This window comes from Pseudonaja textilis, chromosome 3 (genome assembly GCF_049901715.1).
Source record: "Pseudonaja textilis isolate UNSWEBS1 chromosome 3, rPseTex1.2, whole genome shotgun sequence".
NCBI classification, from domain to species: domain Eukaryota; kingdom Metazoa; phylum Chordata; class Lepidosauria; order Squamata; family Elapidae; genus Pseudonaja; species Pseudonaja textilis.
Window position 1 is genome coordinate 55,782,056 of NC_141992.1, and position 27,719 is coordinate 55,809,774.

Here is a 27,719-nt window from a genome sequence, read left to right on the forward strand (position 1 = left end):
TGTCTGGAAGATAATCCTACTTTGTGACAGAAGTATTTTAGCTAAATATAAGCTGAGGTAGCAAAATATTTTCATTCAGTTCTAAAGTCAGCAGCAATACCATGCATATTGTACTCTTCTGGTCTGTGCTACCAAATATATATTGGGATAGTCATGAAACCTGTGGTCACAATATTTATGTAACTATTAGAAATTATGGCAGGAGATCCAAAATTTAAATTTTGGTATGTGTAAAGCATATACTTCTTGCATTTATTCCTCTTTGCACCCATTAGATTTTGAGCAAATATTTTGGTCCAGATATTTAAAAAAAGATGCAGAAACATGTTAGTTAAGATCTTATTTAAAAAATTTCAGGTTGTACAATTTATATTGTTAAACAGTTATTTCTCTAAAACTACTGTTAACTCTTCCAGATTAAATGCAATCCTACAGATATAAAACTTTATTTAGGTTTATTTTTTAAAATCTAGTAATTGATGGCAGTAGCAGTCATGAATCGGAAATACATCTTTCATTTGGGTAGCTTTACGAATTAATATGGTTCATTGAAGGGATATAGAGGGTGTCCAGCATCCCTTGCTACCATTTTGTCTCCCACCTGCAAAAGATAAAGCAAAGTATTAGTTAAAAGAAAGCACAATTGTTTCTATTATTTCAAAGTGAATATAGCATTGTCTGAAATTTGACATTATTTAATAACAAAATCATCATTTTTACTTCTCTGAAAAAATTGACACTTCTGTATCAATTATAACCTAAAATCAGCACAATACTACATTAGATATGCAAAGATGGCAAATATGTCACTAAACTAACTACAGCTTTAGGCATCTGAAGCAGCACAGCTTCCAGCTTGGTTTTTTTTTTTTAATATAGAGTAAGAAATCAGAATACAAAGAAAAACTTGGTGAGAACTATAAACATTTTAAATATTTACATTTGCTGTATCAGATTTTCAAGGTATAGTTTTGAAAAGAACACTTAAAAGAAACATGTTTGAAAACACCTACCCCAGTGGTAACTCTTAAGAGAATGGGAAGGAGACACTGCACTTCTGCAGATGACCTTAACTAACATTTAGGATTTTAAAAAGGCTTTCAGTCCAATTGACACCACAGTGATCTTTTGCCATAACCAGACAATCATACAAATTTGATCTCCATGGGAGATTTTCTGTGCATCAATTTGCCATTCATAACTCTCAGAATCTGAGTATTGGCAAGAGAAAGTTGAGGTGTCCTGGTGCAGGAAGGACGGAAGGCCGATCGCATTCTTTCTCAGAGAGCCTCTGTTGAAAGTATCTCACATTCATTAAGTGTTCTACACACATGAGTGTATACAAGTAGTCCTCTACTTACCACAGCTCATTTAGTCACCATTCAAAGTTACAATGGCACTGAAAATATGACAATTTTTTACACATATGACCATTGCAGCATCTCCATGATCTCATTGCATGATTTATATTCGTATTCTTGATAACTGACTCATATTTATATCAGCTACAGTGTTGTGGCGTGATGTGATCATCGTTTGCAACCTTCTGACAAGCAAATTAATGGGAAAGCCAGATTCACTTAACAACCTCGTGCTGCAGTGTTTTCAGTTAACAAATGTGGCAAGAAAAGTCATAAAATGGGGGAATACTCATAACAAATTTCTTGCTTAGCAACATAAATTTTAGGCTCAATTGTGGTCGTAAGTTGAGGACTACCTATATATGCATCCGTCTTATTAATTACTGATATCCAAATGGGGCAAAGAAATGTACCTTATACAGTTTCCTAAATAAAAATGATAAATAATATTAATAAATATGCTAAAAGGATTCCTAAGCGTGCAATCAGAAGTAATATTGCTTAGTGTTTTAGGTTTGTGATGGTCTTAGATAAAAAATTCTGACATCTGGCAGTGCTTCAGAGATTTAATGGTCAAGATTCTATATTTTTATATCAGACCCTTCATCCACATGCTTATAGGGATAAGAACAGGAGCCACCTTCCTCTTTTCTAGAGGGTAGAAAGGCATGGGTAACTGGCACACTTTTCATGGACTGATTCAAAATCTCTTTCACCCATGAAATAAATTTTATTTGAAAAATAAAACTGCAGCTTTCAAGCTATGGCTGATTCTTAATAATGCTCCTTATTATCCGAAGGTCAAATTCTCATTACTTATTTAAATATTGACACATATCACTCTTTTAAGCCATTTATAAGAATCCATAAACTGATTAACATCACCAAGAATTTCCAAGAACAGACTGGTTCATCAAGTAGCTTATAAAGAAAAACAGAAGAAAGATTTAAATTAACTATTGCAGTATGCAACCGAGATGACAGATAAGATGATGAAATTTATGCAATACCCATGAAAGTCACTGAGTATTACAATGTAATACTACAGAACAATGCAAAAAAAAAAATTAAGATATAAACATATTTAGCCAGCTAGTCATGTTTTCTTCAAAAACATCAGCAAAACCAACAGTCAAACTTGATCTTCAACCATTTACTAGTACAGTGTATCTCAACCTTAGCAACTTTAAAATACTGTATGTGGACTTCAACTCCTAGAATTCCCAAGTCAGAATGCAGACTAGCATTTCTCCAGCCAGCAGCCAGCAGGTTGTCTGGGGAATTCTGGAAACTGAAGTCCACCTCTCTGAAAATTGTCAAGGTTGAGAAACACTGTAGATGTGAACAGTCGTCATCGCCATCATCATCATTATATTACCATTATAATTTTACCTACTGTACATTATATAATATCTATAATTATAATTAACTATATTATCTACAGTTCAGTATATTAATATGACCAGAGCAACAAAAGTATGGGTTGTTATCTAAATTTATACTACTCTCAAAAATATATTCTGAGGTTTTCTTAATATTGTTTCTTGTTAGTTTTATTTTAATATTTGAAATATTTTAATAGGATGAAACATGATTTCATTCCTTTAATCCTACTTTTCCTCATATGGTCTTAGGTTTATCAAATTGTGAGGGTTTTGAAAAGGAAACTATGTAACTGGCAACAGGTTACTGTATAATTTTGTTCTATAGCTCACAAGCCGCTAGAGGGCACACAGATTTTTACTTTGAGAATTAAGCATGAAAACATTGTTACTGGATGTTATGGATTTATTTGTACTTTAATCCATTTCTTAACTGCAACTTTTAATTGAACACATTAAGAAATATAAAGTTTAAAACATGCATTTGTTTTTTGACAAAACAGGATAGACAAGTTGTTGAGGGGATACAGAGTAAACACATTCAGTGGGTGTTTTACAAATTTCAGTTTCATTTTATTTAGTTTTCTATTTATTCATTTATTTTGTATGAACAGAAACAACATTTACCGTGACCATTGGCACAATGTATCGCCAGTTTTTATTCAGGCTTTCAATAAAGCTCATCTCTTCAATGGTCAGGCTGAAGTCAAACACCTGAAACATATAAATACATTTACTGTTAATTTAGGCTATGATTTTCACTGTTGCTACTTCATGAGTTGTCTTAATCACTTAAAAATTCTGCTTGTAGAACACATGTAAATGCAAACAGGTGAGAACATAACTAAGTAATGAGAGCTATCTACTAAGAGATGTACAAGTCTTTAATACCAAAGCCAAAACATGCTTTAAAGTGGGAATGGGTGTGCACACTGCAACTCCTTAAAGATGCAGCTTCTTTAAGGTGGTGCAGATAGGTGTGGTATGAATGCACCCGCCCACTCTGAAGCATATTTTTGGCTGCAGATCTGCACATCCTAACCATCTAAAGAAAACATAGCTTTTTGTTGTCAGCAAGTATGCCTGATATATAGAAACAATCTTTTTCAGTGTTTCTTACACTTTGTAAAAGATCTAAGTGTGAAAAAAATCCTCATCTGTAAAGTTTCATTATTCTAAAATTGTGAAGTTATCTCCTTTATGATAACTTTCATTATATAAGAAAAGCTGTTTCTAGCATTGTATTGAAATAGACCCAAACTTCAGAAACTTGGCAAAACTATTAATACAGGAAATCTTGCAAGGAAACTGATACTAGAGACAACCTTAAACTCACACTTTCTACTAGGCAGTGCTACATACTCTATATTTGGAGCAGAGGTGGTATGCAGAAGGTTCTGACCAGTTCTGGAGAACCGGTAGCGGAAATTTTGAGTAGTTCAGAGAATGCCACCTCTGACTGGAGATTTTACAGCATCCTCCCCCTGCCACACCCACCAAGCCATGCCCACAGAACCGGTAGTAAAAAAAATGGAATCCCACCACTGATTTGGAGTGTAGATTGCAGAAAAGTTACAGTTTTATCCTCTCAGAGATATACAGCAGAAAAACAAGTGCCAGAAAAGCAGCTATCTCTGAATTCAGAGAAGCAAATCCCTTAGTAGGAGTTCATATTAATAAAATTTGTTTATTACTTGCAAAACCTTCATCACAAAAAAGCAACTAGTGACTATTGTAATGAGTTGGGAAATGTGTGACCTTTCAGATATTACTGTTATTATAATCTCAGCATCTCGCTCTATTGTCTATAGTGGCTGAATTCATTGGAAATTGGAGCTCACTAACATCAGATTCATGACTCCTGCTGTAGTAGCTTTATTAATATTGCAACAAGGTTGAACAGTTACACGGAAGGTGTTCCATGGTATGCTTATGAGTTACAATATATTCAGGCATACTATTGTAGAAGCTTTTGTAAAGATCCAAGTAAGTACCATGGAGTCTGAAACTTTCTCAACATGCCTAATATGCCATAGTTGTTCAGGCAAACTGGGTCACAATACAACAATGAGACGATATTGTTCATGACGATAGAAATTTGACTTCCACTTAGGATTTCATCAACATGAATTTTTGCAAAATCAAAGTAGCAGGTGATTCATCATGGTAAAGTAAGGCCATGTCCTACAGAATCAGCTTCCCGAGTGAGGCTAGTGCTGCCCAACTTACAGCCACCTTCCTTGGTTGATAAGATGTCAAAGTGACTATTACTGATTTATTCCTCTGGATTAACCTACCAAATTTAACTGACTAAAAGATGCAGGAGTAATTTTCATTGGTGGGTTAAGCAAAAAGGATATTTTTCAAAAACAAGAAACAAATTCAACAATAATTCTTTGGAAAGAAAAGCATTGATATCAATTCTGCTTCCCATCATTGCAAAAAAAGTAACTTTCCAATCATCTACAGATGTAATACCTCTCCAAGTAATACGTAGAAATAACATAAAAAGGTAAACAAGCAAAAATGTGCAAATTATTCAAAATTAATATCTCTGAGCTCTTCAAGAGTATTCAAATAAGATAGCATTAATTGTAACACTTTCTGGATAGCCATCTGTTATTTAATGATTTCTACATAAGAGGGCTGATAGAGAAGGGATTTATATTTATCTGATTTTTTTCTAAAGCTTTTTTTCTAAAGCTTTTTTTAAAGCTTTAAAGCTTATAACAACTTCAAAAGGAAATTGCGACATTAAAATAATGTTTGAAGTGCAGTTTAAAGCAATACATTAATATGATACTACACAGAAATGTTGGATTCTACTGGACTCATCAAGACCAAAAGCGAAAAGATTTTCTTTAAAGTCTGGGAGGTAGAAGCTTACAAGTGAAGATCAGTTAAATATATTGAATGCACAGACTGGAAGCACTAGATATATTAAATCAGTACAGTGTAGCAGATAAAAAAAAAAATAGCCTCATAAACAAGCCTAGAATCTGTGGTAGTAAGATTCAATACTAAATTAGTTGATCGGCTGGAGCTTCAAACAAACCAGAATGTGCATGTGTGCCTTCATTGGCTCTAGTAAAATGATATCAGGACACATCAGTTGAGGATTATATTTTTCCTATGGAGGTAGTCCTCGGTTACTAACTGCATTGGGACCAGCAACTCTATCACTAAGTGACACGGTAACAATAAAACACCAGTCACACCTTTCAATATCAGTTCTGGTTGCAATCATTATGCAAATCACTCATTAAACATAATGTATGTGACTATGACTTGGGACTGGCTTTTCCATTGACTCTGGTTGTTGGAAGCCAGCTCTGAAGGTCGCAAATAGAGATTACATGAACATGGGATGCTGGGACTGTCAAAAGTTGCCAAGCACATAAACCATGACTATGAAATTGCAGGGACACTAAAGATGGCTAATGCAAGGATCAGCTGTAAATCACTATTTTCAGTGCCATTGTAACTTCAAATGGTTGCTAAATAAGCAACCAGTAAGCAAAGACTACCTGTACAGTGTATTACCAAGGCAAAAAACACAGCTGAAGCTTCAGTATTGCTGACCAAAGCTGCCTACAGTAATGGCTTTGTCTCGCAAGTCAGTTGGAAGTCCCGCTTACCTGAAGATTTTGGAGTATGCGTGCAGGGGTAACACTCTTGGGAATAACAACTACTTTCCGCTGAACTTGCCATCTATCACAGAATTAAACAACAAGCTGTGATTTTCTCATACAGGATAAACAAAATCCAAAGTCTTCTATTCTGACAGGGAAAATAATATTTTCTCTACAAGGCTACAAACCTTTGGGCTCAAAGTTAAATATAATACCATTGTAACATAGAATACAGAATACTAATCAGGGTTCTTTGAATGGAACTTCAAAGTGTATTCCTAGAATCCAAGGTTCTTTTTTCAAAAAGTAAGCTGCTACCTTGGTTTTGCTAATTTAATTAAAATGTTTGTAAAGCACCTTCTATTGCAAATCTCCATTTTAAATTACGAAGTTGTTTTCAACAGAAGAATAAAAGCATTAATACTGTATAATAAAATAATACTGCACTTCTAACAAAATACAATAATGTTTATTTGCAAAGCAAAAATTAACATTCTTTTTCCTCTTTCTTATTTATTTATATCCCTCCTTTATTATTTTTATAAATAACTTCGGGGTGGAAAACATGTCTCATGCTCCTTCCTCCTATTTTTGCCACAACAACGACAACAACCCTGTAAGATGAGTTGGATTGAGAGAGAATGAGTTGTCCAAGGTCACTTAGCTGGCTTTTCATGTCTAAGGTGAGACTAAAACTCAGAGTCTGCCAGTTTGTCGGCTACCAGCTTAACCATTAAACCAGCTTCATTTCTCACTTAGGAAATTTTTGATTCTAAAAAACTTTGCATTAGAAAAGCCTCAGATTCAATTCCTGACATCTCTTTAACAATGTTTGTTTGAAAACTGGAATGCCTCTGCAACTCTTCGGAATGGACTAAGCCTAGGGCTAGCAGACCAATGGCCTGACTTGGTATTGGAATTATATTTCTACACTCTGTCCTTTTAAGAGGATACTAAATTCACTTAGTCATCACAATCACTGCAATATTTCAGCATTTACACAACCCAAATTCAAATGTTTACAAAATCGGGAGTGGTTGAAATCCTTTTGCCATCACATCATAACACTGTAACACCAATTTGTACTATACAGTGTTTAACTAAATGTATTCATAGGTAACATAAAGAGTTTTAGGGTCTAGCACTCTGTTCTTTCAGATCTTTAATGTTGATCTCTCAAAAGGCTAATTTATTAATACCTGAGAAGAATCTGAGCAGGAGATTTCTTGTACTTTTCTGCCAGTTTCTTTATCCCAGGTTCTTCCAGCAATACTGGCTCATCTGGGTGCTTCCACATCCGGTCAGGTGAACCAAGAGGACTGTAAGCGGTTACTACCAGGCCTCGCTGATGGCAATGAGCTATTAGTTCTCTCTGGGCTAGGTAAGGATGACATTCCACCTATTAAAAGCAAAATACAATAGTGAGCAGGCAGGTACCAAAAAACTAATATCACTTTGCTGAAAGAGTAGATTTTAGAATAGTAAGTTTCAATCATTGAAAATTTAGCGGAAATTAAGTCCACCATGATCTGCAGGTTGGTGGCAAATGTGCAGCTAACTTTCTGGCACATTGTATTGAGTTAGAGTCTATACTGCACTCTATATTTTTGTCTAGCTTAGATGAATATGCCAGGACAGACAGATGAACTACAGTATATATACAGAGATCACTAAAGCATTTTCAACCTATATCTTCTTTTGAAGAAAATTCTCTTAATTTTAATGTTAAAAATGTAATGGCAAAGTGTAGAAATGGCTGTGGTAGAAATTGTGTGTGGCTTGTAAGTTGTGCGTACAACTAGAAGTAAAATAACTTCACCAACTGCATTATCTTCACTTTGCTGATTACATTTTTCCCTCCAGTACCATAATTACATCCATATCCTGGTCCGTAAGGGGAAACCTTCAGAATAATACAAGCTGTGAAACAGAAAGCATCAGAAGAAAACAAATAAACATGAAAATCACTCTTCTTCCTATACCTTCATTCGCTATGGCTGGAGTTGGACATTTCTAACCCTCCTAATACCCAGCCAGCTTTGCCAATAGCCAGGGATCAAAGGAGCTGCATTCAGCAAGATTTGAAGGTTCATAAATCCTCCAATTACTGTTTTACTGGATTTTAAATTGCTTCTGTAAAACTAAGTGGCTCCATTGTTAATAAAAAAAAAACACTTTTGGCTCTCCAGTGGTTCAAATGGAAACAAAGGAGTGATGGGATTCCTTCTTGTACATATGCTACAAGGTAGAACATTCTGTCTCTGCTTCTACACTGTTAAAACAAAGTTACATACTCAAATTACTTTGTAGGAGGATGAAAAGGTGCCCCTTCCCCACATCTTGGGAATGAGACATTAACATCACAAACAAAGGACACTTTTTTGTTCTTTCTCCCTCTTTCAGATTTGTTTTAACTTAAAACTATAATGTGGAGGATATATGATGATGGAGGGAGAAAAAAAGAAAAAACCCTGGAAAGCGAGAGTTGAGAAAACTGGCAGAACAAAATAAGGAATAGGGATGAAACAGCAGAAGTAGGTTGAGTGCTAGTTACTAATCCTGCAAGCTACGGACAGGAGGGAGGTGATATAGAGAAAACGATCCACTGTGTAAATAACACTAATTTAGCTAATTTCTCAGTCCATTTTCCTGGAGTGGAATTAAGGCTGAGGACTGACTGACCTGTTGATTTCCTGCAATATAGAACTGGCTCTGAAGTGGTCCAATCTTGATAGGATACAAGAGAAGAGAAACTCCTCATGCAGGAAGGAAAGCACTGAGATACGACATGGTAGCAGACTCTAAGCTTTACTATGAGTTGAAGATAATGTGAGGAAGTGCAGAACAGGAGAAGAGAAGGGAGTGCTAATAACAATGGGGAAAGGAGAACTTGGGCTAGAGAATTGGAGTGGCCTGAGTTTTTTTGATGGATTGTGGAATGCTGCAAAAAAGACTGAGTGGACAGAGACAAAGTGATATTAACCAACAGATTTATGTTGGTGGAAAAGAGGGATAAGGTTGACTTGAAGAAAGAAAGGCCAGTGATAAATAGCAAGTTTCTGCATCATCAAAGCTCCACGGAAGAAGTGGTTTCTTCACTGCCATTTCTGGACAGACTCAAATAGCTGAGAGATGGTATGCTGAAAGAGTAGCAAACTTCATTGTATGTATGGGAAATCTGGCCCAGCTCTGGGACATGGCCAAAGCAGGTGGAATAGAGGACCAACTTCCAAAGGAGGAAAAGGAAGTTTACAGCATGAGGAAGCACTCTTTTTCTTAGAGGAGAACCAGGAAGAGTAGAGTGGGGGAAAAAACCCCTAAGGGTGGAATTGGAATGGAAGGTTACACTGATTTTAATGGGGAAGGGGATGAGTGGGAGAAGGCCTAGTGGGAGAAGGGGAGGAATAGCTGGAGGTTGACCATGGCCCTTTCTGCTAAGGTAGCTATATTCTAAATGGCAGAATGATTTTCAGAAATACAAACAGGGTGGTAACTGGATTGAAAGGATGGTGATGCCCTGTATTGAGAGGAGACACAGGAGAGGACAGAATGGGAAAGGATCAAAGTAATGATGGGCAAAGAGGGCATAGGGCTTAGTGAAGACAAACTGTTGCAGGCAAAAATAAATTGGATATTTAATACCAATCCCCACTTCTGTCCCCCAGCCCCAACTAAGATCCTAGATTCATTTGATTCTTTTCAATGCCAGTTGAAAAGAATCCAGTTGATTCTTTTCAATGCCAGTTTATTTGGAGTAAGAGCATGTCCCTACATGGCCTTGGGATGGAGGAGGCAGCAGACACGCATGGACATGTACCTTTTAGACTGGATTATGTGAGAATGAAGAATTGCTTCTGCCTAAGATCTGACTGGTCAGGTTTCAGGAGCTATGCCAACTTTGATACCAAGGCTGGGAAAGAGGAGAGGCAATAACATTCAATGAGAGGGTGATGTAAACAGATGAACTCTTTTGGTAATTACTAAATCTAAGGTCCTGTATATGAAACTGGGTATCAAGGACAAGCAGAGGAACTGTTAATGTAGTATTATCCCTGCTGGCCAGCATGCTGCCTTCTAGAACTGCTTAAGATTGCCTAGCTGGTGGTGGACTCACTCAGACAATTTCAACCTATTGGAAATATGTTATAGGACAACTTAGAAGTTTATAGCTGCATGTTTGTTTTGTTTATATTTTATGATCACCATGAAACTATGGTTTGCCCTAAGTTACCACAGTCCCTACTCAGACTGGAGTTATATATTAGATTGGCTTTTACCTCAGGTTATCTCAAAGACATTAATACCAATCCTTTATAATGGTCAGATCACTTTCTGATATCCTTGATATTCAATGGCCACTAGCAACCCTGTAGAGAAAAGAAGCATTAAAGGGTTGGCCCCCAGTCACTTATGAGTCTGCTTGGATTCAAGGGACAACACGGGGAGTTTCTTATCAGTCTACTGAGGAGTGTTTAATTGACACTCTTATTTGAATTCAGAAACACAGAACTGAGGAAGATACTTGACAGAATGCCTAAGCATCCTCTCCCTGTGCATTGATCAGGGGGTGGGGGAGTCCTCTTGGTTTAGAGAGATGCTTCAGAAGGTAATACAGGAGACACCTGCAGCAATAGTGGTGAAAAATAAAAAGGGAAGGTGACTGAACATAGGTGGCAGAAAGGGTGATAAACCTTCAATATTTGTCCAGTTAGTCTAGTGGCAGAATGCCATCCAGAAATCTTATTTAATGTGACCTAAATCATTGTTGGGTCCTCTAGTAGGCCACTATGACCACTTTACTAGATATTTTGCAGACAAAATAATTCTTATCTGTTCAGATTAAATCTATGTAAAGTCTTGTAGCATCTTGCAAGGCCATCTGGGACTTTTTCAAGTCTATGACAGCTTGAAGACAGGAATAGAGTCCTCTCTTGGATGAACTTCATCATTTGCATTTAGATCCACACTCCTCCTGGCTGGTACATGTGACCAGAGAGGGGATAACAGGTTGGATACAGAAGTGGTGAATGAATCCTTGAGAGGGTGGTGGCGTTGGCAGCATTGAAACAGGAAGGTGTGGTGCACTCCCTCCTTAAGAAGCAACTTTTGGCCCAGGTATGTTGACATGCCTCTCAAAAGAAACACAACTTATTTCTTTTACACTGCACTTCCTTTACTCTAATCATAATCTTAAGAATCAATCACATCCTCTTTTTCTTCTTCTATCTTACCTGTAGAACTGCTGGCTTGACAGAAGCTATGCTGAGAACATCGTCAATCTGTCGACTGTTGAAATTTGAGAGCCCAATATTTTTCACCAAGTCTTTTTCCACCAATTTTTCCATAGCTTTCCATGTATCTTTGTAGTCAATATAATCATAACGCATTGTACCATCAGGATTCTTGGGGAAGAGATTATTTCCTCGCCTATTATAAAAAAATAGATAGCAAATCCATTGGAAACACTATTAAGAACAAATACACTTCAAAATAATCACTTAACAACTATTTTACTAGCTTACATATAGCAATATGTAATTGTAATAGTGCCTTTAAAGCCTTTCATAGCTTGGGACCAGGTTGTCGGAGAGAACATCTTTTGCCGGTCACATCTACCTGACCCATTAGAGTGGGCAGGCAGGGAACGTTGCGGGTCCCATCCCTGAAGAAGATACACCTGGTGGGACCCAGAAGAAGGCCCTCTCTGTGGTGGCTCCCTCTCTCTGGAACATCATTCCCCCAGAGATTATAATGGCCCCCACTCTAGTACTCTTTCGAAAGGCACTGAAGACCTGGTTTTGCCAGCAGGCCTGGGGAACCCAGAGTGGGATAGAGCCCATCAAATAGCTAGAGTGATCTGCTGTCGTCAGGGCGGGGGTGGTGGGAGTTGGGTGATTTTTATTTTTATTTTTCCAGATTTTGTTCTATTGTACTTTATTAATTTATTTGATTCTTTTTGTTAGTTTTTATTGTTTTTTATTTTTATTTTTTCTTTTAAATATGGTTTACATTGTGTAAGCCGCCTTGAGTAGCCTTTGGCGAATAGGCGGCAATGTAAATTAAATAAATAAAATATGAACTATATAATTTTTCATAATATTGTGAACTATACAAATTAATAGTAGCCCTCCAGAATGAACACACAAAACAAAATACTTTCAGTAGTCATATGTAATTTTTCTTAGAGTCTTAGCACTATGCTGAAACAAGTAATAGAACATCAACATTGTGATATGAGTTGGATCATACATAATTTCCACAATATTCATTCCCTCCGCCTATTTTTTTAAAAAGGAGTAAATTTCAGCCTCTCTCCCTCTCTGTTCCCCTGCCCTGTGCCCCAGGTTTAAATAAATAACAAATTGGGATTTAGTCTCTTAATGTTTCTCTTATTAAAACGCACTCGAAAGCATGTGGCCAGTGCATAAGGTAGAGGTCTAGGTAATCCAGCTTTAGATCTTGCAGAGTCTTCCTTAAAGCTGGCTCCACATCTTCTGGATGGTGTTTGGTGTTCCATAACTTTGATGTAACAAATAGTTCTTCCCTTTTAACAGCCTTTAAAAAGAACAATGAACAATAAATCATTATAGTTTCAAGTATTTCTTAATACAAGTGAAGACACCTCACCAAAGAAAAGCACCAAAGAACACTAACTTATATATTGCTGAATTCAATATCTCTGTATTATATTTCAGGTTCTATTTTTGGCCAAGAAGGAAATGAATGGGCAAATCTGAGCAGAATGGGAAATACTTTACTTCAAAGTACAAATAAGTTCTAAAAGTCTTATGAGATTGTTAAGACATCCAAACAAAACAATTACTATGAAAAGGTGCTGTGTTTCAAAGTTTTAACATATTACCATGCCACATTGAACATAATAAAGTTCACTTTATGCAGACATAACAAGCAAACTTTTATTCTGTCTAAATCATGTTTTGCATATTTTCACTTCCTTCTAATTCATACATTTACTTCCAGAGGTTTTTGTAGCAGAAACATGATCAAATTGACAATTAGATGCTATCCTGACAATAACTATTTTTTACATATTAAGGGTTCATCTTATTATTTCATGTCCATTCCTTCTTTATTTAGTCATAATCTACCTTACTGTTCCTTCCTCCAAGATGAGTTCATCTTCTGATGATTTGAAGAACATGTCCATGATTTCATGCTGCCAATACTAAAATGGTTTGCCCTTGCCTTTTAAGATGTTTTTTTTTTCCAACCGTCTAGACTCTTGGGTAACCTATAGCCCAGAATTTCCCCACATCTCCCATTCAAGCAGCTTAATTCCCAAGCTCAGAAAAACAAACAGAACCAGGCAGAATTTACAACACAGAATCACACTAGAACATTGCTTTTGATGGTCATATTACGGTACATAAAGAGATGTACAATTATAATTGTTCAGTAAGTAGAACTAATATGAAATAGACATGGCTTTGCAAAGCTGACCTTTCTGCCTTTCCTTTTTAACAGGAACCCAGATAAATTCCTTCTTTTACCTTGTCAGCCCCAACAGTTTCCTGGAGAGCTTCACCTATTTCTGCTTCGTTGCTATAAGCTGTAGCACAGTCAATGTGGCGATAGCCCACACTAAGGGCATACTTCACAGCCTCTTTTACCTAGAACAGAAAAATGAAAAGAACAGTGGATTACAATGAGAGGAAGCATATCCCAAAGGCTACTCTAATTTAATAAGTAATGCTAAGACAAATAAAAGAGTTGTTTAAGATCTGTTGTATGGGGTGGGGCATGTACATATGCCCAAAAGAAAAACAAAAGAATGACAGAAGGGAGGAAAATCTGTAACCCTCACTGCATTCTCAGGAGAATTGGTGCATTCTTAGGAGATTATTATGTCACCACAATTGTTAGAATTGCCACAGATTTCTGTCTTTTGACAAAAACTGATGGCATTTTTTAAAAAGAGATTTTCCTCATCTATTATATTGCCATGCATTTGATTATTTCACCAGCTTTCTTGCCTTAGTAAATAGCTACAAATTGTAAGAATTGGAAAATGACTCTAGGGAGTCTCTTGTTCAATCATGCAAAAAGAAAAGATCCCTCTTGAATTGAGTTTGGCTCCTGATGATTTCATGAATAGTTTTCCTGGTGACACTGGAAAAGTGATTTTTAAAACTTCATACAGCTTGAATTTCTACATGCTCTCCCATTCAAATATTACCACGTCCCACTCCTCAACTTTTTCAAGATCAGCCAAAGTGAGTTATTACTTGCTGCAGACAGGTTGAATAATAGCTAAATTGAAACCTTGATTGTGCAAATTTCCTTAGCTTACAGCTGCGCCTCTGTAACCCTACTTTGGTTTCTTATTATATTTCATTGCTCTCTGCTTCACACAGTAGTATCTTGCCTTGATTTCTATTCACTGTACTATTGCTAGAAAGCTGAATTTAGCAGATATGCTTTTGAACATAAGCAAAGTTCAGAAATAATACTGAGTATTTAAATAACAATAGTAACAACAAAATAATTTAGTAAGAAGACAGAAAACTCTTACCTTCGCCCAACCTTTGTCTTGAAGACAGCGAAATAGGAAATTCCCATTCTCTTTTAAACAGAGACTTACTTAACTAACTCAAGTTCATATGAATATAGATATAAGGCTTTATGTGTGGAAACCTGTGTGTCATCATTTAGCCTAGTGGTCAGACTAGTTCATAAATACAGAGTTGATGCATTCTCAAACAAGTATATACTATTGACTCTAGCTTCAAATTTCTTCTAGCTACAAAATATGCTAAATTACTTTGGATTGGTCATATTTCATACTTAGTCATACTTTGATACATTTGTTCCTTTGGCTGGATGTCACAGTGGCACAAAATTTCTTTCAGTGTCTTGGTAGTGCTTGTGTGGCCAACCTTGTGGTCTCTTCCCAGATTTCAGTACATTATTACATATTCTTTAGACATGCCCCTTGGTAATTTGTTTGGTTAGACCAAGGGTATCCAACATTGGCAACTTTAAGACCTGCTGGCTGGGAAATTCTGGGAGTTGAAATCCATAAGTTTTAAAATTGCCAAGACCAGACAACCCTGGGTTAGACATCATTGTTATGGTGAACCAGATTCTTGGGAAGAGTTTTAATGATTTCAAATGCTTGTTAAACTATATGCCAAAGTATGGAACTTGTCAATTTATGAAGATCTCTGTATATATCAAGATGGATGGACCATCACAAAAACAGTGATCCTGGAAGAACCAGCGCATATTACATTCTAAAGGTCAGCTAAAGGAAATTGGTTAACTCTCAGCCTTTCAATTGGCTTTTCAGTACTAAAAAGAAAGAAAGAAAATATTGGGCAATATGAATCCATATGGAGAAGGTTTACTTTGTTTTATCTGAGGTGTATAATATATATAGAAATGGAGCTATTATTCTTATGCTGCATACAGAAGTATTTTTCTCTGTTCATTAATTTTTATTTAATTTCTTTTTCCTCTTATATGTTATTAGTTTCTATTATCTAGATTTTTTTTGTACATTTTAGAATTTGGGCATCTTAAGAGTAGCATCTCTTATATAATCCCAACAGGTTTTAGCCCCAGCCACTTTTGAAGATGCAACTTTTGGCTGCAGCTACTTGAAAAGCATCTGAGGATTACAAAATGGATGCTAGTGGTCACCTGAACCCTCCAAGACTGCTATTTTTACCCCTGGTTTGGAAGTATGGGAACATAGCCATTATAGTAAATTGGCAATACTATATACATGCTTGCAGACCTGAAACTGAAGGTCATTATAATCTCTAGTTATTTAAAATATTTGCCCAGCTTTTCAAAAGCAATAACACTAAGTAGAACCCAGGACACAATTTCATCAGGTGATTCCATTCTCTTTTATGAAAATTGAGTATTTTGTAGAAATTTATAAAATTTCTCCCCTTGAAAAATATCATGGCTATATGTTTTGATCAATAGGAACACTGGGATTTTTTTTTCTTTTGACAACCACTAATCAAGCCTGAATTTTAGAGTAAATATAACACTACTTACGATTTACGCTGAAGACAAAGGGGGCTAGGAAGGATGGAAATGCAGAATATAATGCGATCATTGATGAAACCTTTTCTTTACCCAATCTTTTGATTAACAGAAAATGAAAACATACCTTTCTATTAACACACAGAATTTAAGATCTTAAATACTTTAAATAACTTCCTCAGCTTAATAGTGAACTACTTACTTTTCCAGCCTCACTCTTCCAAGTACCTAATCCAACAAAAGGCATTCTTTGTCCAGTGTGAAGCAAAGCATAGTTGCATTCAAAAGGCATCTTTATCTAAACAAAACGTAATGATGGTTTATATTTTAATGGTTTAACTGCACAAAACAGAAAACCTGTAGATCGGACTGCATTTATAATGTTGAAATTGCCATTTAATTTAAGGAAATAATAACTGGATGAAGTGATATATTATTCACCAACATTTTAGTTAATATTCAGTGTATTCATTTTACACTCCATCAAGGGCAACCATTTTAAAAGAACCACAGAAAGCATAAAAATAAATAATATCTGAATAAAATGGAGAGAAACAACATACTGAAATATTATGAAATAAAGGAATAGCCAACTAAAACAACCAACTAACAGCTTCAATGCCTACCTGAACAAAAACACCTTGTTCTCAAGAAACTAGGCCAAGAGAATAATAAATGCAAAAATGTCTTTGCATAACTCAGGAAATTAGTTGGGACAGGTTGTTTGTATTGTTTAATTTCAATGTGAACAAATTTTTGTTTATATGAACACAGGCACTTTTTATTGTTTAGAATCACATTCTATCATTTTTTTAAGCCTACAAAGAGGAAAAAATATTTTCAACCTGAATAGGACTATATTTTACACTTGGTTGCCAACACCTTTGTCTTACCTTGCCATTTTCACAGCACAGTAGGAAACCCACACTGTTGTTCACTGACTAATCAGTGAGTGAGCATTGCGGTGCTTATTAAGTGAATATGTATTGAGAGATTCCTGAGTTTTCAAATTGCCAAATGCAAAAGTTGTGTTGCTTTGTTTGGTTCTTGAGGTATGGACAAAAATGACCAAATATAATTTGTTTGTTTTGAACAGGGATATTTTGTTTCTAAGAATTTAAGATTTTTTTTTCTGTATGCTCCTTATCACCCACCCCCTTCCACTGGTGACAATATGACTGTAACTTTGTCGCTTGTATCCTTACAATTTATACTGACTGTTTCCTAGTATGATTTGACTGCTTATTGTACCCTATAACTATTATTAAGTGTTGTTCCTTTTGATTCTTGAGTCTTGACAAATGTATCTTTTCTTTTATGTACACTGAGAGCATTTGCACCAAGACAAATTCCTTGTGTCCAATCACAGTTGGCTAATAAAGAATTCTATTCTATTCTACTCTATTCTATTCTATTCTATTCTATTCTATTCTATTCTATTCTATTTCTATTCTATTCTTCTAGATTCAAGGTAATTTGTAGACGGGCAGTCTATAGGTTAATTCTTTGTATGAGTTCCTACCTTGTGAACTATTCTTGGCAAAACAAAAGATTACAGTTAACAATATGATGTTGTAACACTTCTCCACAACCAGTTATTCTTCTAGGAACAAACTCTGAAAATTCTGAGTGCAACATTTGACTCTAGAAATTATTGACTCTAGAAATTATTCTTGAAGTGATTTTATTGGAACCTGGAATAAAAAGATCTTATTTACCCCTGCTTTTACTTCCCTCATCCTTTCTTGAAATCATTTCCTTATATTTAATTTTAAATGATATAAAACTCCATGGGTAAAGATCTGTGAATTCTTTTTTTTTCTGAATTACCAAAAATATGGAAGTGCTACAAAAACAATTTACCAGTCTCCACAACAGAACATTTTAGAGTATCTTCCCAATTCAAACATGAGGGAACAACTGAGTACTGCTAAAAGTCTTTCTGTGAGAAAGCAAGCAACTACAAGCATCTTTTTTCATCCCAGTCTAGTAAAGTGTATATCAGAGCTGAGTTCTGAGTGATACCAAACTTCTACTTCAAATAAGTTCTATCAAACCTTCCAACTGGGGATTGTGGATAAAAGCAACACTACCAAAATAAGATTTTAATGCTGCTTGCCATTGGACGGAATGCCTGAGTAACCACACATACAGGGGTGGGATTCAAATTTTTTAACAACTGGTTCTGTGGGCGTGGCTTGGTGGTCATGTGACTGGGTGGACATGGCTTGGTGGTCATGTTATTGGCTGGGTGTGGCCAACTCAATATCACTCACATCAAGGCACGCATCTCCTCGCCTGGCTTCTCATGACTGTGGGGATGCTGCAACAGTCGTAAGTGTGAAAAATGGTCATAAGTCACTTTTTTCAGTGCCATTATAACTTTGAATGGTCACTCCACACAAGCAAAGTACCAGCAAAGGAGGTAAAAAAAACTCCAGAGAAGTTCCTGAGACAGGAAGTCAAGTCCTGCCAAGAATGTAATAAGGGTTAACAGAGAGGCAGTTTCTGTAAACAACACCAGAATGTTTCCTTCCTGCCTTCCTTACAGGATTAGGCCAGTAATTTCTTCTAACAACCAGTTTTCCGAACTGCTTCAAATGTTAACAACTGGTTCTAGTGAATAGGTGCGAACTGGTAGAATCCCACCCCTGCACACGTATATTTTACACTAATAAAACACACAGATTCACAAATCAGATTATAATAAGAAAAAGCCATCTCAACTTTCTAAAGTGCATCGGGTAACTGAACTTTTTTTTTTTTTTTAAAGCTATTTTGGAGTTCAGATTCTAACCTGTATAGAAATATGTAAGAGTCCTAAAAAAATACATGTCAACCATTGATAAAACATAACTTTAGCCTGGGAAAACAGGACTTTGCAAAAAAAACTCAAGATTATCCCACCTTTGATTATTTTTGATAGGAGGAGGATAGAAGGAAAAAAACTATCCCGCTTCTAATATTATTTTGCCTGTCTGTCCGTCTATCTCTACAGGGTTCTAGTATTTTAGTACTTCTTTCGATAGCCCTGGTCTGCCATGAAGGGCTGACAAACCTATAAAGGCCATCTTGGATACCCAAATGTTCTTGTCAGCCCTTGCTTCAAAACTATCAATGATTCCTGGATAGTAATCACTTTTTAATTATTATATTCATGCTATGAAAATATTCATCTGCTAATCCAAGTGCTGTTATGGAAAATGACAGCACAAGCTGTGTATTTTCTTAGTTAGCGATTATTATATATTATCAGAACAAAAAACATTTATGAAACTTCCATAAATCTAGTCTACAAATGGAAGTACTGGGCCTGTACAGTTCAGCTTTGTACAGAGAAAAGGAAAGGAAGGATTGGGCACAGGAAGTTAAGCACATTGTCCTACAGTGTTAGCTGCTATTCTCCCACATCTTGAAATCAAATTTTAAGATAATATGAGTATACAGTATTTACTTTGGTTAGGAAATCTGCACAGGAACTACAGACAGGTCTATACATGCAGTTTTCCATTGATTGTATTAGTCATTTTCTGAACATAGGGAAGCCTATCAACCAAGCAATTTCATATGTGATAAGAGTAATAGTGAAATCCCAATTTTATAGCAAACATAGAATGCCAGATATTCATTCAGAAATTCTGTCCATTTTCACATCTTAAATTATATATAAGATTATTTAACTCCTGCACATAGCTGTTAACATGGGTAAATATTTATGATAATCTTGAATTAATAAGCATCCAAAAAAGCTTCAAATTTAAATAATACCTTACAGAACTGCTAGATGAGCTAAGAACTTTTCCCCAGGTGAGAAATTAATACATTAAATTAAATTAAAACTTTCAGTTTTATATCAGTGCATCAGGTGTTACTTCCCACTGACAGAATATTACTCATGAAAAAAACATTTTATATGCTAAGTAATTGTTAGCTTCAGGTCTTAGTGCTCTTAATATTTCTGTGAAGTGAAGATACAACACAACAATATAAATGGCCCTAAGCATTGGATTTTAGTATTTCTTAGGCAGTGACCATAAACCCTTTTTGCTTCTAAACACACTTATAAGACCTACATATATTTATATGGAAGCAGTAAGCCTCATTAAAAGGAATTTGGGAAGGGGGTGAGGGAGAAATCAGGCAAAAAGCCTGCAGGGAGAGATGGAAGAGACAGTCAGTCCCTGAGGTCAGTTGTAAGGGTGAATCTGCCCAAATGTTGTTCATGTGACCGCAGGGATGCTACAGCGTCCATAACTTCAAAACTGGGTAGTAGTAAGCTTTGGAGTAAGGGTGTCCATTGTAACTTCTAAGGTCACTAAGTGATCGATCATAAATGAAGGATTACCTGTAGAACATGTTGCAGCTGTCTAATCACATGGCGATTAGAGAACACATCATTGTGTACAAGGCATCTCAGGTCTAAAATTGGCACATCAGCTAAAGTGGCAACAGCTGGAGGAGCTAAGGAGGATTATAGGCCCTCCTAAACCAGAGAACTATTCCTTTGAAGGGAGCATTATCACAGAAAGTGTCTTACTGTAGCCAACATTAGCTGAATCACCCAACCTTATTGATGGAAAGCAACATGGACTTAGGTGGATTTAATTTGAACTTGTTTTGCACTATCTAGATCAGTGCTGTAAAACTCACAGCCTGTGGGCTGGATGTGTCACATGCTGACCATGCCCACGCCCGGTTTAGCAAAGGGGGAAAAAGTCATGGTATGTCACATGATGCTGCCCTGTCGACGTGACTTTGACACCCTTGATCTAGATCTTGACAGCCTCCAAAACCCAGTTCAGCTGTCAAAACCTGATCCAGCATAGGCTGGTGTAGCAATGTAGAAATGGTCAGCTTACTGATAGCACCATACCCTGGAACAAACCTTGCCCACTAGCTTCATATAAGTTAAATATCATAGAGGAAAAGAGCTATGCCCCACATGGGAGTGGTCATGGATTCAAGCAGTGTTCCCCTATGATAATTGAGTGGAATTCCCTGCTTAGGTAGGAGTGCAATGATTGCAAGACAGTGCCCCAAACTCCCAACCTTCGCAGACAATCCAGTAGGGAATCATGGTCAATGGTGCCAGGTGATATTCAAAATACTAATAGTAGGAACAAAAAGGTACGTTTCCTCAAGAAACTTAAAGGCCAGTGAACAGAACAATGTCCTCTTACCTGTCCTATGATAGGATCTGATAACTGATAAGTATGGATCCAGATAATCTGTTTCATTCTCTAATACTGAACACCTGCTGCTTTCAATACCTTTCCTAAAAATGGGACACTGATGATTAGACAAAGTCTGTCTGTCTTTCTGTATGTCTGTCTAATGGGAGATTTCAATTATGCTGATGTCTGTTGAAAACTGAACTGTGCCTAGAGTTTAAAGTCCAATTAATCCTTTTCCTTTCTTGCTGACAGTTTCATTTCTCAGGCAGTGGAAAAAGGAAGATGGGTAACTGTTTTCCTTTAAAAAAAACTCTTTACTGGCTTATGAAGAACATTTTGTTTCCAAGAGGAACATCCTGCAGCAATCTAAAAGTTGTTTTACAAGCTTAATCATAAGAGGAAATTATGTTTCAACTGCTCTCAACTATGCAACATCCTCAGTTTTTGGTAAAATCAGCTGTAGAATTTTTCCACAGAGCTATTTCTCTTCTTTGCCATAATTGTTCTTCTGTTTTGTTGCGTATGTGTTTGTGTGTGTGTATTTTCTATTGTTATTGGTTGTAAAATATTTTAATGATTTTAAGGATTTTAAGAGTCATTGGAAGTTGGGTGGTATTTAAATAATAATAAATCATTATGTTCTCAAAGAAGTACTACCTAGATACAATTTTAGTCCATTGGAGTTGGATGGATAATAAATTCACATTAATAAAATTAGAATGGAATTTAAATAATCTCTCTACTTCTATAATTAAATTTCTAATAAAAATAATCTATTTTATACAGCAAATAAAGTTAACTGCAAACTGTACAAGAATTCAAAGATGTGAGGAGCCCATTTCCTTTATTTACATCTTTCAAACTACATATTAAAATATGTGTTTGTCTTCTTCAAAGAGATACAGCTACTGATGCATGCATTTTAGTCAGTATCCTTTTCATTTTTAGACAAAGGGCAGCAAACCAAAGCTGAAGGCATAACTGTGACACACTATGTTTGATCACAAATCTACCACATAATTTATTCTAATGTCTTCAAGCAAGAAGATATTGCTTCAATGCTACTATTAAAATTAGATTGTACTACTTGTCCAATTAGTTTCAGTGTTAAGATAAGGGACTACTATCCTTTCCTTTGGAAATGAAGGTTGGATTTTGAAGAAGCAGGATAAGAAAAATAATGAATTTGGTGTTGGAGAAGACTCCTGATAATACTGTAGTCAGTAAACAAACAAACAAACAAAAATCAAACACAACCCTTAATTCTCACTGGAGGCACAAATGGCCAAGTTCAAATTGTCCTGCTATGGACAAATTATGCAAGGATCTAGGTCTCCAGATAAGACTTTAATGTTGAGAAAGGTGAAAGAAAATAGATGAGGATGACCCATAATAAGGTAGATAGACACAATTAAAGGAATGATGAGTGTACCATTGGAAGACCAAGTGAGGGACAGATTGTCATGGGAAAAGTCTGTGATTGCTGACATGATGGTGCTGACTTCTGCACTCTCAACTTCTATAATTGCAGCCTACAATTCTCTCTCTCTCTGTCTCCCCCCCCCCATATATATGTGAGGGGGGGGAGAGAGAGAATGAGAATATGTAGTCTGCACATACTGAAATTCTATACAACTGTTATAAAAGCAGTTTCCTGTTATTTTTGTATAAGGAAATGCTCTGTGATATGTAGCACACATCAGCAAAAAGATAAACTATGAAGAGAGAACAATAAATCTGATTGTAATCAGTATTAAATATATTCAAGGGTTTTTTTTTATGATGTTCCTGGGAACAAAGTCATTAGCTTATCATAACTGCACCTGGTCCAACCAGAAATAAATCCTTCCACCTAAATGGTGTCCAAGAAAATATGGATAGGACTCAGCCTTCCATCCTTCCGAGGTGGGTAAAATGAGGACCCAGATAGTTGGGGGCAATATGCTGACTCTATAAACCGCTTGGAGAGGGCTGTAAAGCACTGTGAAGCAGTATACAAGTCTAAGTGCTATTGCTATCTTACACACTTTACTTGGAAAAAGTAAAATTTACACTAAGGCATACGACTACACCTGCAGTTTGAAATACAAATTTCAAGCATTGTGATTAATTTTCTAATATTCTCTTAATATTCCCCGTTGCATTTAATTTTTTCCCCGTCACCTGGATTGGAGATTCCCCTCCATACCCGCCAGTTCAGCCACACGTTTCACCCCACCCCCTGACTCTGCACAAACCAGACCGACTGACGTAAATCAAGACAAAGGAGATTAGCTTCGGGAAAGTCACTCACCGCGTACCACTTCGAGTTCTCTAGTCCCTTCTCTGGAATTCAAAAGAAAGTTAAAAAAAAAAAAACCACCCGTCGCCTCTGGCTTTAATGTTTCCGTTTCCGGGTTTGAAATTTAACCGAGCATTCCTGTGTCTTTCTGACTTTTCCAAGCCACGTGAGCTTGCGGGGCACCGTATTTCCCTTATTTTGCAAGTTACCGGCAGCAGCAGAAACCCAATTCCCTTAGACCCTGGCCGCGCAATTTATTGAAGAAAAATTCCGGTTGCTTGATCGGCTTTTGGGCACGTTTGTTGTATAATAAGTTTATATGCAGTTCTGGTCACTACGATACAAAAAAGATGCTGAGATTTTAAAAAGTGTGCAGAAAAGTGGCTATAAATCGTATGATGAACGGTTGAGGGATTCAAGTATATCTAGCCCCTCTTCCAATACTTTATTATTTATTTATTTATATTTTGTCAAGCATGCATTTGATAATATATATAAGTATAAAGATGATTATTAATACGTGAAATAGATATGAATAAAAGGGAACATTAAGACAGGGATGGTAGGCACGTTGGTGCGCTTATGCACACCCCTTACACACCTCTTAGGAATGGGGTGAGGGGCTATCACAGAGAAGAATGGAATGCCTTATTCTCCAAAGCACCTGAACACTGGGCAAGATGCAATGGGTAGAAGTTTGTTAAAGAGAGATTCAACCTAGAAGTAAGGAGAAATTTTCTGACAGTGAGAACAATGGTGTAATAGCTTGCCTCTCAGAATTGTGGGCCCTCCATCACTGGAGGTTTTCAAAAATAGACTAGACAACCATTTCACCGGGATGGTATAAAATCTTCTCCCTTGAGCAAAGGTTGAACTAAAAAACCTCTGAGCCCTTTGTTTCTGTGTTCTATATTCTTAATTTTAAAAATGTGATTTTGTTTGCACAGCAAAGGCATCACAAATTAGCTACCTTTAATCACATTTTATAACTTAGCATGTTATGCAAACTCATCCTGTGGACTTAACAATTAAGTATGTTCTATAAACACAGTCAATTAAATTAAGTAAAGGGAAGTTAGCCATCAGCTAGCATTTTATATGAACACAATCACTGATTTTATAAAAAGGTTCAGTCATTATTTTACAACTTATCTACTTAGGTATTTTTATTATAACAGCCAATTATGCACAGATGTGTGGCATGCACAAACTCAGGTTCATGACTGGGAGCGACTTACACATCATGGTAGAGTTCAGCTATTCTCAACTGAGTTCTTACAACATGCTAAATAATAAACCATAAATATTTTTAAATGAATAAAGCTTGTTAAAATTACCAATCATCAAATGTAGAAAAACTGTTGCCCCTTTGGGGTCTTCAGATCTGATGATTTACAGCTATTATTTCAATATACTATTACAGCATTGGCTGATGGTTAGACACAGAATGTGAGGTGTGGAATGGGAAGAAAAAATGATGATATTCATGGGTTGCTCAGTAGCCTGGTAGATTGCTTATTATTATGGCTATGAATTAGACTCCAAATAACTTCATAATTAGTATGTTTGAATATTAGTAGCTGGGTTTGGTAGTTAGGCTGTTGGTTTGAGCTCCGAGCTTAGCAATTTGGTTGCAAACTTTTCGTCACCATTTGAGGAGACATCGTCAGTGTGTTTTGAGTTGTCTGGATGCACTGACAATGCCTTTGAACGGTGATGAAATGTTTGCAACCAAATTGCCAAGCTCAGAGTTCAAACCAATAGCCTAACTTCATAATTTGTGGCTGAATTAATCTTGATCTCTCCAGTCCTCTAACTGCTACACACCAAACTGGATAGCCAATATTATTTATGTTCAAACCTTTATGATCTGTCTAGACAATATTTTAATAATGCTTCCCCGCATCACTTTTCTGGAGTGGAATGGGGAAATGGGGACAACCGCATCCAGATTACCATGGACTGTTTTTCTGGAAGTGGACAAACTATCCCAAAATGTTCAGACTAGCCCATAAGGGAGAAGTGGAGCATCCTGGGAATGGAAGAATTTGTATATTCTTAATTATAGGAAACATTTGTTTTGTAAATCTTTATTTTGGTTTTATTTACACAATATAGGTAACAAACAGTAATGTTATTTGTTTATCATATTGTCATTGCATTTGGACTCAGTTTGTGCAGTCAGTTGTGGTTTATTCACTAAACTACAGTTAAGTAAGTTATTGCTTAGTGTGAGTGCATGTACCTAGGAATGTGGCAATATTTCACATACTTCTTAGCATAGTCTAGCTGGACTTTGAAATTAATTGTTATTGATTAATGCATCTCTTTCATTTTTGCAATTATAAAATTTATATTAAAGTTAAACATTAACCCCCAAAGATCAGGTAACATATTCTGTATTGTATTTTTAAAATAGCTTATTTCCAGAAACTTAAATATTGCAACAGAATCCATAAGAAGAGTTGCTTGAATCAGGGCAAAAGCATTTCAACTTGCTTCCAACAATATTACTTTTTTCAACTCCTGTGTGTACTTATTTGGAACGAAGAATCACTTAATGTCATATATCTTATTTTTATGTAAACACTCCAAGAATACACTATATAGCTTGTTCAGCCTCCTGACTTGTTTAATGTTAATCCACTTTTTTTATTCCACTGCTGTTTCAGTAACAAGATTTTTTGTCATAATATTTCTACCATTGACTGAGTTTGTATGTGTATGTTAATGGAAATACTGGAAGAATCATAAAGGCAACTGGGATTTGGGCACGTGTTGTTTGTTTCTGAAATGATTTATTATTATACTCTCAGTCTACCATCACAAGTGCTCCATGGATTTGGCCCAAATCCATAATTCTGAAATGTAGAGAAGCAAATCCCAGTTTGCCTTTCACATTGTTATACCTCAGCGTTACATACCTGTTATGATAACAGCAAATGAGACATGACCCAAGGGAAAGAAAAGTTGAGTAGGAAAATAAATTGAAGAACAAATAAGAAAAAAAAATTACTACAGGAAAAAAATAAGTACTTCAGAGTTTTCATGCCACACTGAACCCTAAACTAACCCCATGGATGCTAGAGCAAAAATGGATTCAAGTATCATTAAATGCATAATTGTTGAATTGCATCATTTATAGAAAAATAAACCAGGCGCAATATAAATATAACGTGTAGAACAGCCTGATGCACACTTTCTGGAAAGAGAAGTTCCATGAGGATGGGCTCCAAAAGCTTGGAAGAATAAACCTCTGGTTCCAGTGACTGACTCAGATTGGATCTTATAGACAAATAACACATGCATTTGCACATATGGTTTACCATGGAATATTTAACCATGATTTTCTCAGTTTACTGGATTCTCATGGCACACTGAACTATAACAAACATGAGGCTGGCATAGAATTCATTAAGCTAAAACATAGTTGTATAGATGACCTTGTGTATCATGTAAATCCAGATATCTTGTCAATAATACTGGTAATTTAACATAAACTGAATTCCATTGCATAGGATGAAAAAGTTCGAATTCTACAGTAAACCTATTTTCCTTAGATCTACTCACAATCATAAAATAATAAGCAAGAATTTGGATTTTCAAAACTATTTGACAGGATGGTTTAAAAAGGAAGTCAGAGGGAAGAGAGAAATGGCATGTTGAAATCATACTTATTTAATGGCTAGATAGATGAAGCATATTAAAGTAGTTTTTGCTTTAATTTAATACAAAATGTCAATGTAGAAAATTGTGGCCTATATAATGAAAGTTTATTGAATATTAATAACTTAGCATTGTATGAATCTAGCTAAGATGTTGGAGTAAAAAAGGTTGTAGGTTTTCATGTAGTAAAAAAATATGTCAAC

At 36.0% G+C, this 27,719-nt stretch overlaps 1 protein-coding gene and 1 long non-coding RNA gene across 4 annotated transcripts; one reads left to right on the forward strand and one right to left on the reverse strand.

Moving 5' to 3' along the window:
• Positions 1-327: 327 nt before the first annotated feature.
• AKR1A1 (aldo-keto reductase family 1 member A1) lies at positions 328-24,031 on the reverse strand. Of its 3 annotated transcripts, none has more exons than XM_026707101.2 (9): positions 23,863-24,031; positions 16,598-16,693; positions 13,887-14,006; positions 12,779-12,930; positions 11,607-11,802; positions 7,575-7,774; positions 6,382-6,454; positions 3,371-3,457; positions 328-601 (listed from the first exon to the last, which is right to left on the reverse strand). In XM_026707101.2, exons 2-9 carry the CDS (start codon positions 16,685-16,687, stop codon positions 536-538), a joined length of 984 nt encoding a protein of 327 aa, XP_026562886.1. In that variant the 5' UTR covers positions 16,688-16,693; positions 23,863-24,031; the 3' UTR covers positions 328-535. The 3 variants fall into 3 exon arrangements, with proteins under 3 accessions (XP_026562886.1, XP_087785937.1, XP_087785936.1); XM_087929811.1 differs by having other exon boundaries at positions 23,932-23,951; XM_087929810.1 differs by lacking the exon at positions 23,863-24,031 and adding an exon at positions 23,733-23,798.
• On the forward strand, positions 23,981-26,549 carry LOC148126126 (uncharacterized). Its single transcript, XR_015742850.1, has 3 exons — positions 23,981-24,147; positions 25,029-25,096; positions 25,729-26,549. It is a non-coding gene; the product is annotated as an uncharacterized LOC148126126 (long non-coding RNA).
• Positions 26,550-27,719: the final 1,170 nt, after the last annotated feature.